Source organism: Ochotona curzoniae, unplaced genomic scaffold (genome assembly GCF_017591425.1).
Source record: "Ochotona curzoniae isolate NIBS_2020 unplaced genomic scaffold, NIBS_Ocur_1.0 contig_1274, whole genome shotgun sequence".
Classification (NCBI taxonomy): Eukaryota; Metazoa; Chordata; class Mammalia; order Lagomorpha; family Ochotonidae; genus Ochotona; species Ochotona curzoniae.
In genome coordinates, this window is record NW_024465023.1 from 11420710 (window position 1) to 11444897 (window position 24188).

The window sequence follows — 24188 nt, forward strand, 5'->3', positions numbered from 1 at the left end:
TTCTAGTAGCCTCTATAGACATTTAAATAGCATACATGCTGCTCTTTCTTGATTTTTTTAAAGATACTCTTTACTTTTCATTATGCTGATTGAGAATATTTTCATAGTACTATTTCCCACTATTAGTTGTTCATTCTGGATATTGTTAAGATCTGGTGATTATCCTTGATATTCTAAAAGTTCATGATAGGGCTATATGTGTGTTGCAGGGGTGGGGGGGGGGTTGTGCCTAAACATTTTATGGACTGTTTTAGTTTGAAGACTCTGTCCTTTGTTTCTGAGCTTTCTATTAATTACTTAATAATTTCCTCCATTCCACTTTTGATTTATGAGAATTCCTATCAAGATTATAGATCTCTAAAATGCGCATAATTTTCTCTCTCCAAATTTCTCATTTTCTTTGATATATTTGCAAATAGATTTCTTCAGTTTTATATTGCAATGAGTTTACTGTATCTTTTTATTACTATCTTTAAAAAAATTGTCTAAGAGGATTGTTTTAGTCCAGATGGTCCTTTTTGTTCTCTTCTGTTCTCTTGTTCTCTTTTCAAGGCAATATATATATATATATCCTTTCATGTCTTTCCCTCTGTTCCTTGAATGGTCTTTGTTTCTCTCGTTCTTTTTTGTTTCATTGTTTTTGCTTCTGTCTTTAATGTTTGACCCTTTAGGATGGAGTGAAGATCACATCTTACTGATTAGAATGATTTTCAGCCCCTGAGGCCTTACTTTTCATTAGAAATCTGGAGATTTCTCTAGAACCATTCAGAGAAGAATCCTGAATTCTGCTAGGGTAGGAGGAGGAAGGTGGAATAGGAGAAGGGGGCAGAGTTTTAGCATAAACAGGAAGGGGAAAGGAAAGGGGCTGAGAATATTCAAAATTCGTGTAGAAACTTCTCTGCACTCCACTGGATTTCATCTGCCTGAGATTGAGCTTCATTAGTTGAATTTCTCTGGAGAACAAGAGAGGAACACAGTGTGGACGGAATGCTTGGGGCTCCAGTTGCTCTTTATTCCCATTTTGAGGCAATGTTTTCAGTGCCACAAGTTGTTTCTGCTTTTGTTGGCAACTGCTTTTATTGAAGCCCTGAAGTTGTTGAGGCTCTGAAGTTTTGTGGGTCACATTGTGTTGTCTCTAAGTGTTCCCCCCAACCCCAGCATGTGGGAAGAGCACAGCTTCCATTCTACAGCTCTACCTCATCTTTTCATCTTACTGAAAATTTTGAGATCTCTTTTCTGCTATTGTCTTTTTTTCTAGCTATCTCTGTCATTGTAGGTTAAAGCCTATTTTTTATTTCTTTGCAATCATTTTGGTAGGATTTCAGGAGAAAGGGGGAGAAATATTTATGATTGATCCATCATGATTATTTTTCATAGAAACAACAATTAATTTTATAGCTTTTAATTGAAAGATTCTTAGTTCTTTTCCTCCTTGTACACCAGTTGGTGCGGAGGCAGAAATTCCTACATATACTTACGTCCTCTGAGATAAGACAGAAAAGAAAAACTAAGCCATATTACCTCAGGTCTTAAACTTGGCTCTAGAATTTGGGGAAAATGAATCTTCCATTTTTTTTCCTTAAAAGAAAATTATCACTTCTGAACCCTGTACAGTTTCATTTATAGTTTTTGATCCTTCCAGACATCAATTGATTCAGAAATATCATTCACAAATACCCTTTTACACAGGTAAATGGTTAGATGTATCAAGGCTGTCATGTCATGAGATGGCCAGAGAATAAGGTTGGAGTTAGGAGGTACCAGGTAAGCATGAGTAGACATCAGAGCAGGTGGTAACAAAAAGCTCAGTAATACAACTTGCCTGTGATGACATTCAGAGATTTTCCTATAAGTTCCAAAGTCATCATCTGGGACAAATTGAAACTCAGCATAGGGCTTTGGCTAAGAGGAACTTCAGGAAGATCTTTATAAGGAGACAACATTTAAGTTGAGACTTTCCAGACAAAGGGACTATGTATACATTAGTCTCTTTTCTTTACCATAACAAAATATGTGAGGTCAGGTAATGTTGTAAGGAAAAGAAGTTCATTTAGCATGTAGTTATGGAGCTTCAAGGGCATGGGCTGGCATCACTCAACTCTGGAGAGGCCCTTTTGGCAGGTGGCACAACAGTGTGTCAGGAGCACACAGTGTGTCAGGAGCACACATGGGAGGAAGAGATCACACCCCAAGAAAATGATTCAGAGGCTAAAATCACTCTTTTTAAATTATAATTGAGATTGATAGATTCATTTGATAGAGTTACAGAGAAAGAAAGAAAGAAAGAGAGAGATCCTTCATCTGTCAGTTGGCTATAACATCCAGGACTGAGCCAGCAGAGCCACGTGGTTCATCCAGGGACTGTCTTCCACTGCTTTCTCAGGTGCATTAGCAAGGAGCAGGATTGGAAGTGGAGTAGCCAGAACACAAACCAGCGCCCGTATGAAATGACAACATCATATGTAGCAGCATCATTCACAACAACACACCCTGGTTCCTGGGCTTACTCTGGTAACAAGTCACTCTTGTAAGAACCAAAGGAGGGTCCAATGACAGCTCTTGTAATCCCTTCTTAGGGTAACACCCCAGAGATCTAAGAAACCTCCCACTGTACCATTACCTCTTCAAAGTCCCCTCATCACCACACTGAGGACCAAATTCCCAACCATTTGACTCTTGGGGAACAAGCCACATCCAAACCATAGCAGACCAGAAAATGTGAGTGCTTTGTTTTGGGGGGAATTTTTTTGGTGTGATCAGGGAGTCAAAAAAAAATCCAAAAAAAAAAAATATGAGTGTAACTGAAACATTGTAAGCAAGATGTTAGTTTTCAGAAGAGGTTAGCAGGCTGAGTTTTGTACACCCTGATAAACAATTTAGGTTCTGTTCTAAGCAGGTTAGGAAACCACCAAAATAATGCAAACAAGGAAGTCATTAATCTGGCCTATGTTTTAGATCACTTAAGCAAAGACTGGTCTACAGCAAGGCAAGAAAAAATTGACAGAGGCCAGCATTGTGCTACAGTAGGTGAAGCTACTGCTGGGGACACCAGCATTCCCAATTAGCTCTATTTCTAGTCCCAGGGCACTGAACTACTTTTTTTAAATATTTATTTCTTTTTATTGGAAAGGCAGGTCAGATTTATGGAGAGAGAGAGACAGCAAGGAAGATTTTCCATCCACTGGTTCACACTCCAAATGGCCACAGCAGCTAGAGCTGAGCCAATCCAAAGCCAGGAGCTTCTTCCTGTCTCCCATGTGGATGCAGGGTCCCAAGGCTTTGGGCCATCCTTAACTGCTTTCGTAGGCCACAAGCAGGGAGCTGGATGGGAAGTGGGGCCACTAGATTTAGAAGCGGCACCTATATGGAATCCTGGTGCATGCAAGGCAAGGACTTTAGCCACTAGGCTACTGTGGTGGGCCCATTGCATTTCTGATCCAGCTCTATGCTAATGTGCCAGGGAAGCAGCAGAAGATGGCCCAGATACTGCCCTGCCACCCATGTGGGAGACCCAGATGAAGTTCTAGGCTGGACCAGCCCTGGTCATTGAAAGCATTTGGGAAATGAACCAGCAGATGAAAGCTTTTCTCTCTCTGCCTCTCAAAATCTGGCTTTCTTTCAAATGCATAAAATAAACTTTAAAAAAAGATTACATAGGCCAAGATATGAAGCTATTGCTAATTGAGATGATAGGTGATAGTGGCTTGGAATTAGTGGATAGTGAAAGAGATGGAGAGAAGTGGATGGATCTGTGTGATGATTAAACCCATGAGACTGCTTAGTGGATCGTATTTGAGATGCAAAGTCTGATGTGACTCTAGATCTATGTGGTAGGCTTTTGACTGGCTCTCACATTACTAGGATATGCCATTTCTGAAACCTCTAGGATTAATTACCTCCTGCAACTGATAGGGTGTATATTTTCCAACAAATTTCTGCACTGTAAAAATAGACATAGTAATTTATTTCATTCGTAATCTCATCAAGACTCCCAGTCTTTAAACATAGTCTGTACCGATAATGATTCCCACATTTATATCCTCAAATGGACCTCTTGCTGGAATCTCAGACTCATAGCCTCAATTGCTTATCTCCAATCAAAATGCAGCGCATACAAACTTGAATTTGGAATTATACCTTCTGCTTATGGCTCTTGGAACCTTTCTCATCTTTGGAGAGCTTCTTCTTACCGATGAATCAAGCAAAGCCTTGGAGTCATTGTAAATTGTAAATTCTCTCCTGCCCTCTGCTCTCTTCTCTTTTTCCAAAATACATTATGTACAATCTTTTAAGGATCTTATATTCAAGATATATTCAAACTTGAGGCAGATACTTTGCACAGCGATTGGGATGGAACTTGGCACGTCCATATGCCATGTCAGAGTGTCTGCATTCAGCTCCCAGCTCCCTTTGTTATTTTGGCTTCCTGCTGGCGTACATCCTGAGTAGTGGTTTAGGTTCTTGGGTTCCTGCCACCACATGGAGGTCTGGGTTGAATTCTGGGTTCCTGACTTCATCCTAGCCAGCCCTAGCTGATGTAAGCATTGGAAGAGTGAACCAGCAGATAGGTGGGAGATCTCTCTCCTCCCTCTCCCCCACTGTCTTCTCTTGATCTGTCTGCCTTTCAAGAAAAAATAATAAAAACTTTAAAAGCAGGTATATTCAAAATTGGCCTCTCTTTCACTGCTTTCTGCTGCCACCCCACTCATCTAAGCCACCTCTATCCATGATTTGGATTACTGCAGGGGACTGCTAATTGCCCTTACCACTTCTGCATGTCTGTGTCTGAATGATAAGTATGTAAAGTCCATTCTACTGCAATGGCACACCATACTGTGGTAGCTCTAAAAGCAACTGAAATTTCTCACAGCTCTAGATAATGCTAAGCACAAGATCAAGGTGCCTACATATTCAGTGTCTCATGAGGCCTCTCTGCTTCCTAGTTCATAGATGGCACCTTCTGGCTGTATCCTTACTTAGCAGAAGGAGCAGGGGAGCTCTATGGGATCTCTTCCTTCAGGATCTAATCACCCATAGCTTGTTGCACCCTGTCCCCTAAATCTCATCAGCTCAGTAATTAGTTTTCAACCTATGAGTAGAATTTTGGAGATGCATGACCACATGACCATTCAAACCATTGCAAGTCCTGTAACTTTTCTGTACAATATATTTCAGTGGGCCTTGTTTTTCCTGAGAGTAAAAGTCAAAGGTTCCTCATGGTCTCAGTCTTTTGACCTCAGGTCTTACTCAAGTATAAGAAAATAACTTTCTTCAAGGCTCCATGTTAAAGGAAAGTTTCTTACCAGACCTCTTTAATTGATTGAGCTTTAACTCTTCCCCCTCCCCATCCCAAAGCATACACAAATAAAAGAAATAATGGCCCTGCATTTTGGCTGCAAGTATTTCCATAAACAGCATATTCCTTTAAAGGAACTGAAGTGACAAGTGAGCCAAAATTCCAGCAGTAAACAGTGGTAGGGGGCAACATATCAGAGTTGAATCCTGGAGTCCTTGGCCAAAGAAAATGTACACAAAAGAATTATAGAATTCCTCTTCCCCTTTTCTGGTCACTCTGTTTATTCTACTTTGTTTAGACTGATAACTCTTTGTGACTTCAATTTGTAACATGTGATTTATTGCTATTTTTTTATTAGTTTACAAATATGAGCCATTATTTTCTTAATACTTTAAGAAAAAAGGGGAAACATTTTGATACATTATGATTTTATTGTTTTAAAGGCAGACCCCTGGAGTATGATGCTGGGAATAATGTGTTAGTAGCTAGCTTTGTAATTTCCTTGATGATCAGTAACTAAAATTGGCAGAATGATATTAAGGCATTCCACAAAGAAATACTTTGTATTTAATGATTATAACAATCACGTTGAAAGTATTGAATCTTATTGTCCAAAACTCTGTTATGGTTGAGAGTGAATTTGAGCCAGTGTCCATAATTAAGAAGTCATGATCAAAGATTCATTATATCTGACCTATAACTTTATGGTGCAGGATAATCGTTTGGTTTTTGTTTTCAACATGAAGCATTATTGTTTCTGGTTATAAGTTTCAATAATTCAGTAGATAAAATTCTGAATAAAAAGAAACAGTCATAGCCTCTTTCCCCAGAAATAATTGTTCTTAATATATAAGTGTGTTGTTACTGGATTTTGTTCTGTGCCTTTTTTATATAAATACAAACCTTAAGTGGGATCCTAACCCTCCACACTATTTCATAACCTTCTTTCCACTCAATAATATGTCAAGAACATATTGCCATGACAGCAAATGTGTATCTCACCAACCCTAAATTTTTAATGGCTAAGTTGTAAATGATAAAGATGGTCTTTATTCTTTCTAAAATACACTAGTAGACAAACTGAATTTAGGCTTGCCTTATATATTTGAAAGACCTGCAGATTAAAAAGTACAATTTAAGAAGTCAAATCACCTATTAGACTAAAAGAACTTCAAACATTCTTAACCAAAAATACTGAGAGGTGTATGCAAATAGTTTTTCTGGCAATTGGACGACTAATTTATTGAACACCTGCTGAGTGCCAGTATTGATCTACCTACTGGGGGATATTTTAGTGAATTATACAAGCAGAATCGCCACTCTCAAAAAAATTGCCTTCTGGAAAATCAGAAGTAAGTAATAAACTATTAAGAAATTCAAAAACTGTCATTATTGAACCAGCCATAATCACATATTTTCACAGTCAAATTTAAATGACATTTTGGTCCTGATTTCTATAGATTGAGTCAATTCACATATTTTAATTTTATTTTCAGGTTTGAAGATAGTGACAAACAAGTAAATTACAAGACATTTTTCACAATCCTAAACTGGAGATTGACTCCAATGCCTAATTTGACAGCAGAATCATTCCTTAAAGAGGTAAAGTTTTTGCCAGTCTTACAAACTAACTATGGCTATCTTCCTTGAACATTTCTTTAAAAAGATTTATTTATTGAAAGAGCTGAAGGGAGAGGGGAGACAGACAGACAGACATATGCACAGAGGAAACGGGGGAGGAGGGAGAGAGAGGGAGAGAGAGAACTTCCATCTGCTGGTTCACTCCCCAGATGGCCTCAATGGCTAGGGCTGGGCCAGATGGAAGCCAGGAGCTTCATCTAAGTCTCTCATGTGGGTGGCAGGGCCCAAGCACTTCAGGTGTCTTATGCAACTTTTCTCAGACAATTAGTTGGAGCTGAATTGGAAGTAGAACAGCTAGGACTTGAACTGGCATCCTTATGGAATTTCTGTGTCACAGGTAGAGACCTAACCAGTTGTGCCATGATCTGAGCTCCTCCCTTGCATTTTGAACATCTTCCCCCTGCTTTTTTTTTTTAATTGTTCTTCAATATGTGCAATTCTGGTGGCTCAACAAGCCAGTCTTCTAGCTACAAGTGCCATCCCATGTGGTGACCGTTTCATATCCTGGCTGCTCTACTTGCCATCCAACTTTTTGCTTATTCCCTGGGAAAGGGAAAGCAACAGAGGTTGGCCCGAGTTTTTGGTTCCCTGAACCTACATGAGAGACCCAGAGGAATCTCCTGGTTTCAGATTGTCTCAGTCCCAGCCATTGCACCATTTGGGAAGTGAATCTGGGTGGAAAGTCTTTCTCTGTCTCTCCTTCTCTTTGAAAACCTGCCTTTCCAATAAAAATAAATAAATCTTTTTCAAAAAGTATTCTTTGATGCAAAATACTCACACCAATGCTTTTTGAAAGAAGTCTACAATAAAAAAAAAGTCTAACTTTTGGGGGGGTGGTGTTTGTGTTAAAGGCTAATCAACTTTCCATGCTGAGGGGACATCTGCTCTGTAAGAGCACAACCTTTCTTATACAGCTGAATTTTTTTTTAATCTCAGTCCCATCCAATTATATGGAAAATAGGATAATAGGTTATAGCTATACATAGACATAAACACTGTTAACAAGGGATTCTGGTAATATCATCATAAGCCGCAATAACAAATCTCAAGTGGTCCTGCGTCTAGAATCCCCAGTGTAGCTGTGGCTTCGCGCACAGGTTTGCCATGGGTGAAACAATAGCATATGGGGACATGCATTTCACAGTGGAGCTAAATTAAAGTAAAAAGTCAGTAGAAAAATGCTCAATTATGGAAAACAAAGTTCATGTGATCAGATGATGCTCTCAACGTTATGGAATTGTCTAAATTCTCCAAGATCTCTTTGGACCAATTGTCTTTAAGGAGCGAGTGGGTGGGTGGTGGTTTGTTTGTATTTTAACATGCTCCAGAAATTGATTTTCTTGGGAAAGTCCCTTGATAAAGCAAATGTCATATGGTGGATAGTTCCAGAAAAGAAGCACTTATTCCTCCCAGCCTCTGCTTGCCAGTTCATTCTGGCCTAAACTGATCTAGTAACTCTGAGAGTTCCCCCAGGCCTGCAGCTACTCAGGAGTATAAAGGGCAGCCTTAGAATTTCCAGATGAGTAGAGAACAGTGGTAGCCTTTACAGTCAGACAGAGCTGACTCTACACCTTATTTAGCTGGGTGACTTTGGGTCCATTAAGTTACCTCATTCATTTATAAAAACTAATCCTCAGACAAATCAGGATTAACTATCAACTTCTCTGCTCTGTCATGAGGTTCCAAGATGAAAATCACGCTGGTTACTTTTGAGAAGCTTCATACTAATGGAGGCATCAATACACAGATAATTTGGAGTATACTCATGATACAGCTTACATGGCTTACTATGGGACAAAGAGGGAGCTGCTTGTAAATAAGACCAGGGGAACAGGAAATATTGTCAGGGGAAGTGATCCTTGACATTGCAATGATGATTAGTATAAATTGGCAAGACAAAAAATGTGACATGCTATGGCATAGGCATTGCCAACAGAGTTCTCTGGGACATGGGACAGGCCTGGTACTCACATAGAACCAGGATGGATGGATATGGTTTAAATGAAAGTGTGGTGAGGGATGAGGCTGGAGATACCTTTAAGGGTAAGATATTAATACTGGCTTCAAATATGAAGGCCATTGACAAAGGAGGAGGATGAGAGCGATGTCTACAGGGAGCTTGTCTGATTGAACGGCAAGTGGCATGGAGAGAGGGACTCAAGACAGGTGACCTACTGGCAGGCTCTTTGTGGCCCATCACCACCCTGGTAACAGCAAGCCACGTGTTTACTGTGTGCCAGTTGCCTTTTTGAGATCTCAGAATCTTAATATTCTCACTTAATCCTCACAGATCAGTACTTGTATTGCTCCTATTTTAGAGATGGGAGAGTACATTTTAACTCATGTCTGTTTTATTGAAAAGAATAAAAAGAAAAGCATCTTCTTTTAGGATAATTATTATCGAAGCTATTGAATTCAATTAACTAAAATCTAGGATGCGATCATAAGAACCACTTGATCCTGTATTTTAATTTAAGTAACTTTTTGATTCAATTTTTGTGCTACAATTTAATTCAGATTTCTTTCATCTGCTGGTTCACTCTCCAGATATAATATAATAATTGGGACCAGGTCAAATTTAGGATCACAAAACTCAATTTGAGTCTCAAACCTGAGTGCCAGGGACCGAGCAACTTGAGCTGTCACCGCTGCCTCCCAGGGTGCACATTAGCAAAAAACTGAATTGAGAGAGGAACTGTGGTCTAAACCCATCCAATGCCTCAAGTAGCATCTTAACTACTATCAGATTCCCAACCAGTAGCCTTCTAAGTCTTATCCTTGTGGGTTTTTAGGTATAAAAATGATAGATGTGGTGGTCTACCCTTTCATTTAATGTTCTCATAGTTTCCATATGTTCTGTTTCCTTTGGGACTTTCAATGATACTCATACTTGCTTTGACTATTTAGCAGCTGACTCTGATGTTATTTTCCTTTCTATTTATCTCTCTCCTATTCTGTTCCATCAAATATACCACTCAAATATTTACCTTCACATCAGCTATTTCATATTTTTGTGCAAAAATATCTTAACAGATTCATCTGCAATATTATGGGAAGTTCTTCTAGTTTAATATGTGTTGACCTAAACTATTCTTTAATAGCTGTAAAGTGGGTTTGCAGTAATTTAGCCATTTCTCAAGTTGTTGCAACATTTTTAGTTCTGAAAATTTGTATTGTCTTGCTACTTTTTTACTTTCCTGATGACTGTGGAGTTTGAGTGAAAATCTTTTTTCTATAATGTATAGTTAAAAACATTTTGCTCTTGACAACCCAGCATGCACATATGAGAGAGTTTGGAAAAATCTGTGGAAAAGCACATTATCTTTTAATTCCATTTTTATGAATGTTTTGAAACTGCCTCATATAATGTTTCATAAAATAAAGTTTCATAAAATAACACTTGAAACGTGTGATACAGTAGGAGCGATTCTTTCCCTTTCTCTTCCTTTTGTTTTCTCCCTCCCCTGCCCCACCTCCTTCTCTTTTTAAAATGTTGCTTGTAAACTATGGAGTTGATTTCACTACCTGCAAAGCAACCATTACCTACAATAGAAAGGGAGTCATTACATGGGAAAGGCAGAGATCCACTTTCCCTGTAGCCACCCCTCCCCATTTCCTCACTTCCTAGCTTTGTCACCTGGCACAGTTACTTAGCAGTGGTGTGTTAGAGAGGCAGCATAGAGCAGTAGGCCCTGAAGTTAAATCCCTGGCTTTATTATGTAACTAACAGCAGCTCTGTTGTCCGACTAATTGTATGAGCTACTCAACCTTTCAAGCTTCTGCACTTCAGATAATGGAGATAAGAGTAGTACCCCATCCCTTTTGGGTTGAGTAAGTATTCAGTGGGTCTGTATATGTATATTACACTACCTGTCAATTGTAAGGGCTTAAATGTTAGCTAAACTCTTGTTCTGCCTAAAGTGGAGAAGCCTCTCCTCCCTCACGTAGGAGGCTGGACCCTGTGTAGTCCCTTCTAAGGCAAAGATGGGTGATTCTCTCATTATTGGGAAGTGCTAGAACAGCTCTAGGCCAGGAAGATCACTTCAGAAAGAACCTGTACTTCAATAATTATAGACTCTTCCAATTATTACTGATTTCTGATAAGAAGAACTTCAGTCATAGGATCTTATCAGTTCTTCTGGCCAAGTGTAAAAATGTCTCAATCTGCAGGAGAGCATTTGTCAGAGGTCACTCTTTTTTAACCAGTTGCAAATACTTGGTGCAATATGGTACCTGATCGATTTAGCCAATAGTGAAAATATAACCAGATTCCAGAGCCTACAGGACTCTGGGGAAGCTTAACTTGTCACTGTGGCATAAAGAGGATATAGTCTAGCTGGGGAATGTTACTAGTAGGCCTGTGAGCTCATGGAAAAGTACTGAGTGTCAATGAGTTGAGCATAGTGTTGCATACCGCCCATAATAGGATCACTAGCAAAAAGTCTATACTCTACCAAACCAGGTAAACATGTTTAAATGTTACTAACTAATGCCCTGGGCCACTTTGGCGTCCGAACTTGTCATGTATTTGGTTCTTCAGCAGGCTGTTGGGGTCCAACCTGCACGATCACTTATTCTTCCATATCCTTGGGATCAGCTCTGATGGAAGGTCAGGGGAGGAAACCAGAGTGGGGAAAACGAGAGGCTGAGGTGCAGTGCAGTCCCAAAGGCAGCCTTAGCTGATCCCTAGGGATCTCTGGAGCTAGCATGGCCTTTATCCTTGTGGCTTGGACATTGTACATCTTTTCAGGGAAGACATCTCTGTAGCTGTGGCAATCCATGAATGGATTACTAAATTCCTCAAGGGAATTGTGGATGGTACCTCATAGCTGAGCAAGCAGGAACTCTGGAATCCTCTGTTGGTGGTCTTGATGTCAACTAGGAGCCTGGCAATGTAACACAGCTTCCTCCCCAGCCCTGCTCCTCCATTGTTGTTTGAACTTCTACTTATAATAATAGGAAGTGATCAGGGTGGTTATGCCAGCAAAGGCTGTGGTGGATTCCAATGGGATATGTAGGATCTTAGAGCCCAGTTGGTCAGAGAAGACCTCTCACAATTTGGAGGCTATCCAACATTTGGGGGGTCTGCCATAACCAAAAGTCATGTGCTGAGCTTCAGTGCAAGATCCACTAGATTGTGAAAACACCTTGGTTCTGAGGGTAAAGTGGCAAGATTGCAGTCCTTTGTAAACAGAATGACAGATGGAGTTCCCATATAGAAGCAAGGACCAAGTAGACATGGGATTAAGAGGCTACACAATTCCCCAGGATGTGAGCCAGACAGGCTCTGGCTAAAGTTACAGAGATGCCATGGACAGCTCTCTGCTAGTTACTGGCACTGGTCACTGCTCAGGATCCACATGTCTTTACTTCTGGGCTGAATGTTAGAGTCAGCAGGATCTCTTTGCTAAAGCGCCTCTTGGCTGATGAACATCAGAAGGCCTCATTACCGGATTCAATTACAACTTGATCTACATCATTGTTAATAGATAGTATAAATGTTTTGAATGGCAATTTGGGCCACTTTCCCAGTGTACCCTGACTAATTGTAGTAAATGGGATGGTCAGAGAGGGGCCAAAAATCAAGAACATTACTGCAGGCTTCAGTCAGGGTGAGTGGGAGGGGTTTTTGGAGCACAGGACATAGGTTCGCATCAGGAAGTTTCTTAAAAAGTCACCTCTCTAAGACACAGTAATGTGGAATCTGGAAGTACACTTTTTGAAGTATACTTGGACACAGCATGCTCAAAAGGGTCACAAAGATAGATTTGCAAAAGGGCCTGTTGAAAGGGGACTAAGTAGGATCACAAGAACCAAACTGGAGAGTGGAGCACTCAGAGAATAGCAAGGTTGGGAGACGTGCAGAGACTGGACAAACAGGGAGGCACTTTATTGGGTGCTTTGTTTGCCCCACTGCCAAACCATGGTCCGGCTCAGGGAGTGAAAGAACCACTCTCATCTCTTATTCTTATTTTCCCATCTCCTGACACTATTTTCATTGGTTGAATCTTCCCAAAAGTCATAGAGCAAGGACGTTTGGGGAGTGATGACAACCAAAAAGGTCAGCCTTTTAGAGTAGAGAGAGTAGAGTGAAAGGGGGAGAGAATAGATCTTGCGGCGCAAATGGAGACTGACCCAGCCTAACCTACAACTAGAATGAAGATGTGAGTTCAGGAAGAAAAGCCCCTTAACTAGAGCATACTGAGCCATCGCCTGTGACACCTGCATCTCATCTGAGCACTAGTTTGAATCCCACCCTTTCTACTTCCAGTGCAGCTCCCTGCTAATGCACCTGTGAGAGCAGTAGAAAATGGCCCATGTGTTTGTGACCCTACTCAGATGGAGTTCCAGACTCCTAGCCTTTGACGCAGCTCAGTTCCAACTCCTGTAACTATTTGGAGTGTGAATTAGTGAATCAAAAATCCCTCTTTCCATCTGTTTCTCTCCCTTTTTTTCTCTCCCCCTCCCTGTATCTATGTGCGCTTGTGTGGATCTGTGTTTAACAATAATAATTAAATCTTAGAAAACGGTAGATTCAAACTAGATCTGCTGGGACACCTTTTGCTGGATGTCAGGATCCATCCCCGCCAGACTCAGATGTGGCTCCCCATTAGTGATATTTAAGGTGGTTGCAGCTAGGTTCAACAACAAATAAGCACAGTTGAAAGAGAATATGGGATACCTAATGTAGCTTGAATTAATCCTGCTTCTTTTTGGTGAGAGATATTTTTTCAACATGGATGAGTGTAAACTGTCACCTATCATGCTTGGATTCTCCTGGGCTCCCTTGGTCATCTCCTTCACTGGCCCTTTGACAGCCCCTGATATGCCGCTGAGGTTGTAACTTAACTCTCACTCCATTATATGATTATCTATGATCTCAGCATGTTGCCCTGGCACTGCCATGGCCTAGAGGCCCCATTTCCATGCTGTTGTGTTTGCTCACAGATGGCAACTGTAAAACTGGCAGAGTGGGGCCCGCTGTGTAGAGCTTGTCTGGTTAATCTCATGAGTCACATTTTTAAAAATAACACTAAATCGGGTTCTCATATAAACTTTATAACTTGTACTGTGCGACTGGCGTCTTATCTTTTGACATTTCTGAGAAAAATTGGATGTGGCTTTGTTTTATGAGTGCTATAACTACAAAAGCATTAGCAATTGGCACTGAAACTCTCCTGCACAGCAGGATGATATATAGCTTTGATGGTGGGAAGGAGCAGGCAGTTGGGTACACCTTGGGATGCATCTTGGTACACTCCCCTTGTTGAGGCTCTCTTTGGGTATTTAATGTTTGGATCATCTTGTGAAATTATATTGTCCCAACAGTCTTGCAAGAATGAACATCATTGTCAATTTGTAGATAGGCAGTTGAGATAGAGAGGCATTGCTAAATATGAGGATTGTATACTCAAAGGCTAATGACAAATTTTTGGATAAGCAAAGTTACTTTTAATATTTGTGATTGAACTTAACAGTTGAAATAAAATATGATTAACTGTTCTCATTACATTTAAACTGTAACTGGTCAAAGCATAGCAATTGCCTAACACAGAGCAATTGCCTAGTAGGAAATGATATTTCCAGAAACCATTCTGACCTAAAACATTGCATGCCATCTGCATGAATTGTGCACATAAACCTATCATCAAAGATCAAAACATATATGCCTTCTTGAAAACTTACTTGCCCTGTCTGCAGTTCCAAGCAAAAGTTTTTAAGCTGTGCCTGTCTTTTAGCTACATTCGCACACAGATAACAACTGTACTGAAAAATCATCTAGCGCGAAGAAAAGCAGTTGTGTAATATTGACATTTCCATAAAGGCAGAAAGAATAAGAATATATACATATCTCCAGTTTTATGTGTGAGTGTTTCCATATGTTATCAGAATGCTCCTTATTATCTCAGAAAGCATTTGTAAAAGCCTCTTCTCCAAAATAAATTCAATTTGATTTGCTGAAGTTTAATTGCTTTTATGATTTTGTCAGCCTAATTTGATTATTTCTAAGGTCATGTCACCCTTATTAAAAGGGAGATAATCCAAGAAAACCACAATTTCTATTCTGTACGCACTACTGAACTTTTCTACAAAAAGTAGATTTCCCGGAGAAACATCCTTTTCAGGATAAGCGAAGGAGAGTAACATGGTGAAATCACTACTAACATGATTCTATCAGCCTTGCACTTGGGAGGAATAAAAATAACCTTGTTTCAGTGAAGCATGGAGTTTAATTGGCTCCCAGTCATTCCCCCTTATGCATCTGGTGGCCAGTACTACAGTAGAAATTTTTAAACTAGAAGGAGACATAATCCAATTAAATTTCCTTTTTAAAATGTCAAAGCAAATAAATCCAGGGTACATTAGCTCACACGCAGCTTTGCTATTCTCACTGGGCAGCTGCTGTTTACTGAGGTTTTATCCAATGCCATCTTTGCTTCCCATTTCAAGGGTGTGTGATTTTACAGATCGGCAGCTACATTTCTTTCCCCCCATTGATGAACTAATAAATTATTGCCAACCTCTTTGACATCTTAAGTGCCTCTAGTGTCAGCCAGCTCGGAGATGTCTTGGGGCCAGACCCTCTTGGAGACAATGATTTCCAGCCATTTTTTATATTTATATGATTTTGTAGTATTGAATTTCACTCTGCAGTTTATAATCCTTCCTTCCTACAGAAAGTGCTATGGCACAGATGGTTTGTACTCCCAATTATGTTGCATTTTGTTCTGAGATTTGGGTGACGTCTCTTGAGTTACCTGCAAGTCACATTAGAGATTCTAGATCCATTCATGGTTTGCCAGGAGTTTGCTTCATTCCAAGTTATCCTGTGACTTACTTAGAAATGTTTTTAGTTTTTATAAATGCAAAATTTCATACTTTCGGTGACTTCCTCTAGAAGCAAAGTTGGGGACAAGTTTTGAGTCTAAGCAGGAAGAGAGGTGAAGAAGGAAAGAAGAAGAGAAAGGAAAGGGAGCTACTGAATGGCATTAGTATGAAACCAGTTATAAATGTGGAAACCAGTTATAAATGCAGCTGGGAAGCTCTGTTACCCATTGCTCACGGTATCCACCAGAGTTAGCCCACCCAAGGTGCAGGGCAGCTGCAGTATTCGGTATGCACCCATCAACCCCCATCAATCATTAGGTGAGGACTGCTCTTACCATGCAGGAAAGGAAATAATTCCCTGTTGCTTGTGGCTTGCCACAGGGGCAACCAAAGTGGTTTCAGAGGGTGACGAAAAAGAAGCTAGTGGGCAAAGGAATGCAGGGACTGGTGGCTAGAAGTCAGGCTGATGCATGCCAAAGTGAAAGGGGTGAGAGGAAAAAAGGGGTTTGCTGGCAGAGCCCACGATACATAAATAGCTAATACTCTAAACTTTCATTTATGGCAAGGGGGTGCTGTTTTACTAAGATATCAGTTAGGCTTGTCTTCCTCTGAAATAGGAGAGATTGACTTCTGTGGCTGAGCACTTCTGCAGAATTGCTGTGCAGTTAGTCACTCTCCAAACTCTCATGCACTACTAGAAAGCTGCATCATCTTGATGTTGTGTTTTTTTTTTTTTGCCTTTGATAGTGTAAAACAAATAAAAGGTCAGTGAAGTCAGAGTGTTTTACTCTTTCCAGATTTTCATTACCAATTCAATAATGTACGGAACACTTACAGAGTTAGTAGTAGTAGTAATAGTAATAATAATAATAGTAATAGTAATAATAGCAGTCAGTGGTGCCACAGATTTCTTAAATTACCAAAACCTTCTTCATTTTATGAAGAGACTAGCTATACAATTCCTTTAGGTAGATCCAATTATAGGCAAAATTATGAAGAAGGTGCTTTCCCCTCTACTTTATTGATAGCCACCTCCTACACCCCTGTCACCTGCACCTCTGAAGGTGCTTGCTACTCTCCTTTGGGTCTTTAATTTGGTTCCTTAGTGTGTTTTAAACTCATCCCTGCAGAAATCTCCCTCGGACTGAGAGCTGGCAATGGATGGATCCTGGATTCCTCCAGCACTGTAAATGTATCCGTGGTATGAAGAGGTTGGGCAGAAAAGTCACTTCCACCTGGAGTTTCCAGAACAGTGACAAGGGAGGTGGCACTGATTCTGAACAAAGAGCACAAATGAGGCCATTGTAGTCAGGAAAGCTATATAGAGCCTTGGGCTGTAGAGTGGGCAGGACTTAAAGAAATGGACCATTGTTGCTTTTTCATCTTGAATTAATCTTCTTTTCAAATCATATATATATATATATATGTATGTATGTATGATTTATGTGTGTATCTATACACACATATATGTATATGCTTCAGTTTCATTTTGCTCAAGTTTTTACTGATGGATTTTATTCTCATCTCCAAATTCTCAAGTTGTCATTATTCCAGTATAAGTTCTTCTGCTTTTTTTGTCTTTTGTTAACATTCAAATCACAATTCCTTGTTCACTTGTGTTCTCTCCCTCTCCCTGCCGTGTCTCTCTCTCTCTCTCTCTCTCTCTCTCTCTCTCTCTCTCTCTCACTCACACACACCCTAAAGCCACTTTTACTGTCTAATAAGCTAGGAAATAGAATTTTCTAGTATTGACTTATTTCATAAGAGAACATACTGCCCAAATAATTCCATCTAAATTGTATGAGTTGCACAATGTTTTATTCTTTCTGTATTGAAAATTTGTATTTAAAACAACCTATCAGGAAACAGTGATTTTGAATGCATACATTTGTACTATTCCTCTTGCAAAAATTGCTTTAGGTCTTATAATGAGATTTTTAAAATTTTCTTTTAATTTATTCTTACCTGCTTGAAAGGCATAATAAAAGAGAGACAGAGACAGAGAGACAGGGAGAGTTCTTCCATCTGTAGTTTACTTTCCAAATGTCTGTAACAGCTCGGACTTGACTAGGCTGCAGCCAGGAGCCCAGAACTCCATTTGGGTCTCCCACATAGGTGACAGGGGCCCAAACACTTGGATCAAACACTTAGACCATCACCTGATACCTTCCAATGTGCTTTCATAAATAACCTGGATGAGAACTAGAATGAGAACAGCAGTAACCTGGATGAGAACTAGAGTTGCTAGGATTTGAACAAGCACCCCATTATGGGATGCAGGCATCTCAAATTATGACTTAGCCTACTGTACCACAACACCTGCCCCTTTATAATGGATTTTTGAGGGTGTGTGGGATAGTAGAGTTGAATGACTTTTTATTTTAACCTTCACTGATGAAAATGTATTATTTAATGTATGAATAGTGATTTGCTGCATTTTTGTGTTCAGAAGAATATTTCACTAAGTTTCATATGATATGCGCTGCACAAAAACATCATTTTTAAATCAGTTTAGCTGTCATTCATCTGAACAGTCATTTTCTTATCCACATTCGTAGTTGGTAGTTGGATTTAACTTTTCACGTACAGAGTTCTTTTTTTAAGTATTTAAATAATTAATTGATTTATTGATTAAAATAATGACAGGGAGAGACAGGGAAAGAGAAATTCTATCCACCGTTTGACCCCTCACGTAGCTGCAGCAACCAATTTGGGCCAGGTCAGAGCCAGGGGCCAGGAAAAGCAGCCTGGTCTCCCAAGTAAGTGGCAGGGGCCCAAGCCCTTGGATGATCTGCTGCTTTCCTAGGCTTATTAACAAGAAGTTGGATCAGAAGCAGAGCAATTGGCACTTGAATCTGTACTCTGAGATGGGATGCTGGGCATTACTCGTGGCAGCTAAATGCTCTGCACCACAAAACCAACCCCAGGCAGCATTGTTGAGAGAGGAGTGTCACTTCAACAGCCACATTGTTTTCTATTTACTTTTTCTTGTTGAAACCAAAAGGACTAAATATAGCTAAATATGATGGGTCAACCTAACTACTTGATGGGGGCGAGTTGGGAAGGGGTTGGCAGAGACACAGCTCTGTTGCCGGAGTTGCCATCCAGGCCCCTACACTGAGTGGTGGACTGACTTCAGACAAGGTGCTTAACTGTAGCCTTCCTATGCCTTAATTTTATTCTCTGTAATAGGTATAATGCTATACCTCTTAAATAATACATGTAAAATGTTTGAAATAATAGCTCTCACATAGTAAACATCCAGTAATTTTGTTGCTGTAACTACTACTACTGCTGCTACTACTAGGTCATTGAGCCTCATAATACTGGAAAAATCTAAAAATAGTTCATCATCATCCTGAGTTATCTCTTAAATTAGGATTTTTATGCTTTAGAAATGCTGGTACTTGGTGCTCTTCTGATTCTATGGCAGGGTTAGCAATTGCCATAGCTGCATGTATCACCCAGATTCCAGTAATTTCCACATCTTTCTTGAGTTCTGAACAGTAGTTCTGTACTATTCAGAAACATTTCTAGATGTTTGCCAGAGTCTTCAGTTTGCTGTTTCAGTGGCAGCTGAAATAAAATCTGTATGTCTGAATTCGAAATTAACATCTCCTTTTGATCCTATGTCTCCATTTCAAATGTACAATGTTAATACTCATCTTTTTCCTGTTTTCTGTATTTTGCTTATGATACCACACGGGGTTAGACCTGTATCTCCAAAACCCCAATGCCTCACAATGGAAGCTTATTTAGAGATAAGGACTTGGCTAAGTAAATTTGCTAAAATCCAATAGTTGATCTCCTTAGAAGAAGACCATGTAAAGACAGAGAATACCATATAAAGACAGAGGCAGAGTGGCACCCAAGGACTCGAAAGGTTACCAACAAGCACCAGAAGGTAGGAGCAAGGTGTCAAACTGATTATCCTAGGGCCTCCAGAAGAAACCAACTTTACCTATGCTTTGATTTTGGACTTTTGGCTTCCTAAGCTGGGGGGAAAAATGATATCTGTTGCTTTAAGCATCTCCAGAGTGTGGTAATTGTCATAACCCTAAGAAACTTAATACAGACACTTTCAACTATTGCTACATTTAGAATTATTAGAAGAGTTTTTGCTGTAGGGGTTCTCTAGGGCTGTCCTATTGAGGTGACACAAACTGTGGGGACATAGACAGCAGAAGTTGATGAAGTCATACTCCCAGAGGCTGTTCTGAACTTGAGGTGTCAACTGAAACTGCACTCCACATGAAGCCTGTATGGGAAACCCTCCTTGGTCCTCCAGCTTCTGCTGGCTTACCAGTCATTTCTGCTATTCCTTGATTTGTAGCTGCACCCATCCCATCTCTGCCTCTGTTGTCAGCCAGCATTCTTGCTGTGTCTGTCTTCATGCAGCTGTCTCCTTAGAAGGTTTCCAGCCACATCAGATCAGGGAGCCTTCTGCTACAGCATACACCCATATCCCTCTTCTTTCCTAATTAAATCTGCAACCGTCTGACTTCCAGATCAGTTACATCCTGAAGTACTAGGGGATCAGACTTGTTTTAAATATTTATTTATTTTCATTTGAAAGGTGGACCTACAGAGAGAAGGAGAAACAGAAAGACCTTTCATCTGATGGTTCATTCCCCACATGGCTACAGTGGCTGAAGCTAAGCCAATCTGAAGCCAGGAGACAGGAGCTTCTTCCAGGTCTCTCACATGGGTACAGGGTCCCAAGGACTTGGTCCTTCCTCAACTGCTTTCACAGGTCACAAGCAGGGAGCTGGATGGGAAGTGGAGCAGCTGGGACATAAATCGGCACCCATATGGGATGCTGGTGCTTGGAAGTGTAAGATTAGCTAGTTGAGCCATTGTACCAGCCCTCAGAAACACAGTTCAACCTGTTGCTTTCTGCCCCTCATCTTTTATCATCATTTCAGCTCAGTCACCTTCTAGGTATCCTGTGCTGTTCTGCAGCAGAAGCTTTCTAGATGTAGTTCTCATTCTCCAGCCTGCTTCCAGCAGCCTCCCAGGATTATTACACTCACTCACTTCCAAATTGATTTCCTTGGACTTTTTCCTTCTCCCTACAGCCAGCATAAAACCTACTCGATTTCTAATCAGATTTTTGTCTTCTTTCTGGACAAGTGATTTGCCACAACCATAGCCTGAAATATGAACTGGCACAGAAGGGCCTATATTGTAGCACCAACTTGTCCTCCAAGCACCTGTCCTGCCACTTGTGTAATATGCTCTAAACTACCCTAGGTTTCTTTCCTTTTGATAGTTTTTTTTCTTTTGACAGGTTTTTTAAAAATACACTTTGTGGCCTGACATAGGGGCATTTCATACTAATCCTCTACCTGAAGTGCCAGCATCCCACATGGGAGCCAGTTTTAGTCCTGACTGCTCCAGTGTTCCATCCAGCTCCCTACTTGTGGCCTGGGAAAGAAGCTGAGGTTGGCCCAAGTCCTTGGGCCCCTGCCCTCTCATAAGAGATCCAGAAGAAGCTCCTGGCTCCAAGCTTTGAATCAGCCCAGCTCTGGCAGTTGCAAGCATTTAGTGGATGGAACATCACTCTCTCTCTCTCTCTGTAACTCTGACTTTCAAGTAAAATAAATAAATCTTTAATAAAATGTAATTTTAAAAAATTTGCTTGAGAGACAGTAAGAGATAGCACCCATCTACTGATTTAATACCCAAATGCCCATAATGGCCAGGGGTGGGTCATGTCAGGGCAAAGCCAGAACACAGTACATATCTCCTGTGTGGGTGACAGGAACCCTGCTTGAGCCACCAGCACTGCCTCTTAGGGCCTGTAGCAGCAGGGAGCTGGAATCAAGAACCAGAACTAGGAATTAAAACCAGATACTTCAGAAAATGAGACAGGTATCTAAAACACTAGACCAAACACCCATTGAGGCCTTTGCTTCTGTTGTTCCCTATGCCTGAGACGCTGTTCACCACTGAAAACCCTGCTTCTCTCATTCCAACTAAAACATAGTGTAATCAGCTTGAGCCTTTCCCTGGATTTCTCTGATCGTGTTACTCTGGATGCTAATGTAGCATAAATAAAAATGCAGAACCACTTGCATAAAATAATTAACCCTGGCAATAGGACTATAAGAAACCACAGTAATGGACTTTTTAGTAATTGACTATTAGTATCATATGTGCAAAAGTTTGTGCATCCATCTGAATATATACATATGAGTATACTACATAAAGTGTGTGTGCGCACACACATATGAGGGTACTTCAGAAGTTTGTGAAGAAACAGGATAAAAAGAAGTTTATTTGCAGGCAAAACCTTTGAAACCCATGTATACATATTCATAATCTACATTTTCCGTAGTCTTTTTGAAGATGCCCTATACACTCACGAAGATACTTAGATATGAAATACTCATTGTGTTTTAATTCCGTTTATCCACAAACTTATTAAAGTATTGTGTGTTTGCGTGTGTGTGTGTGTGTAAAGTAGCTTATCTCCAAGAGTATGCTGTGAGTCTCCTGATGTTGTTATGTTAATGGTTAATTGAAGAGAGTAACCAAGCAGCCAGTATAGCAACCAGTTTGAATTTTAAAAAATGAGTTATTGGAGCTGTCCTTTGGACTGGTGTTTAAGCTGCCAGTTGGGGTCTCCTCATCCCTTATTAGAGTGCCCAGGTACAACTCCTGGCTCCACTTCTCATCCCAGCCTCCAGCTAATATGTAACTTGGAAGGCAGCAGGTGATAACTCAAGAAGTTGGGGCCGTGCCACCCTCATGTGAGAGACTCAGATTGCGTTTCTAGATGCTGTCTTCCACCTGGCTCAACCCCAGCTATTGATGGCATCTGGGATTCAAGCCACCCAATTTGAGCATTCTCTTCTTTACTGCTCCCTCTGCTTCAGAAATAAAAATAAATAAGGAAACCATAATATACTTTTGTTAAAGTCGGTGAGGTGCTAGCACTACAGCAATGCTCCCTAACCAACAACTCTAAAGAGTTCAGTGGTTCTGCAACAAGACACACTTACTTTTGTTGTTCATAGGCCTGTAAATTGCTGAGTTTGGCTGGATGCAACTAGGTTTGGTTCCAGGCTGTAAGTTGGGCCTGGTCTGCTCCATCTCCATCATTTCAGAAGCACGTTCATCCTGTGGGATAGCATTAGAGGCACAGAAGCCAAATTGCACCAGCACATCACGGCTCCCATCTATGATATATGCGCTATGGGTGCATAAGCCAAAGCAAATCATGTGACTTTATCCCAGATTAAAAGGACAGGAAACTACATTTGTCCTGTTCCTTGAGAGATTCTACAAGGTCGATGGCGAGAGTATGGGCATATAATTCTAATACAGGAAATGAGCAAAAACTCGAGCAAGATTCTACACTACCACAAAGTCATTGTGATTCTGAAATGTACATTAGAAATTTCTGCTTAGAAAATAGTGTTTGCTAGAATCTCATATGAACACAAGAACCAACATGTTAACTTTTAAAACTGTGCTTTGAAATATGGTTCTAATTTGTGCCCATCTTTTGTCCCTTAGGTATGTGAAGATATTTGGTTCGGGATGCCATCACCTATTCCTGCAAAATACATTCAGTACTTAACCTTTTTGAAGGACGTGTTTGGCTTAGATGAATAATCATGGCCATTTTAGCCACATCTCTTTCATTTACTGCTCTAATTTTGCCAAGTAAATTTTCATGGATATAATTTCATTCTAAAAACAAAGAAGCCATATTCATGCTGAATGGAAATCCATAAACCACAATTAATCTTCTTTTGTCACTTTAGTCTTTCAGAACATCCTATTATATTGCTGATGTGCCAGCACTATTAACAATGCCATTCAGTGTTGAATATTTTATTATATATGATTTATTCATACCAAAAAATGTTATGATAATTTTCCATCCAGCATAATTTGATTCACTACAATACAAAAAGAAATTGACTCTTAATGGCCATACCCAACAATATAAAACCAAATTACATCAGAGCAGTAAATTGTGATTCTATTAAATATTCTTTAAAATCTTTTTTGTATGTTTATTATTTATATAATTTTATAGCAGCTTGCCTCATCAAAGTAATCTTAAATCATTTCTAGAGTAAATGTATTTACTTTATGAAATTAATAAATTTATAGGAAGAAAAGGAACCTCCCCCCCCCACCAAAACACACACAGATAAGCACACAAACTGCGGAGATGATGTTTATGACTTTAATGCTCTTTTGATGTCTAAAGTAAGCTTTTTAGTTTAGGAATGTATTCATATGAATATAATTATAACATGACCAAAAATATATATGTCTAAGATATTCAGGGATATATGAATGCTGGTGAATTTGAGAGTTCTTTCTTTTTTTTCTGGTCCATTTTGTACATATCACACTCATTACACTAAAGGGAGAAACTTAGAGCTGGAGCGTTTTCTCC

At 40.0% G+C, this 24188-nt stretch overlaps 1 protein-coding gene across 1 annotated transcript in view; it reads left to right on the top strand.

The window, feature by feature from the left end:
- EFHC2 (EF-hand domain containing 2) overlaps nucleotides 1–23782 on the top strand; it is a 155525-nt gene extending 131743 nt beyond the window's left edge. Inside the window, exons 17-18 of the mRNA XM_041002940.1 lie at nucleotides 6793–6898; nucleotides 23291–23782. Coding sequence (XP_040858874.1) covers nucleotides 6793–6898; nucleotides 23291–23389 — 205 coding nt within the window. The 3' untranslated portion in view covers nucleotides 23390–23782. The remainder of the gene's footprint in view (nucleotides 1–6792; nucleotides 6899–23290) is intronic.
- Nucleotides 23783–24188: the final 406 nt, after the last annotated feature.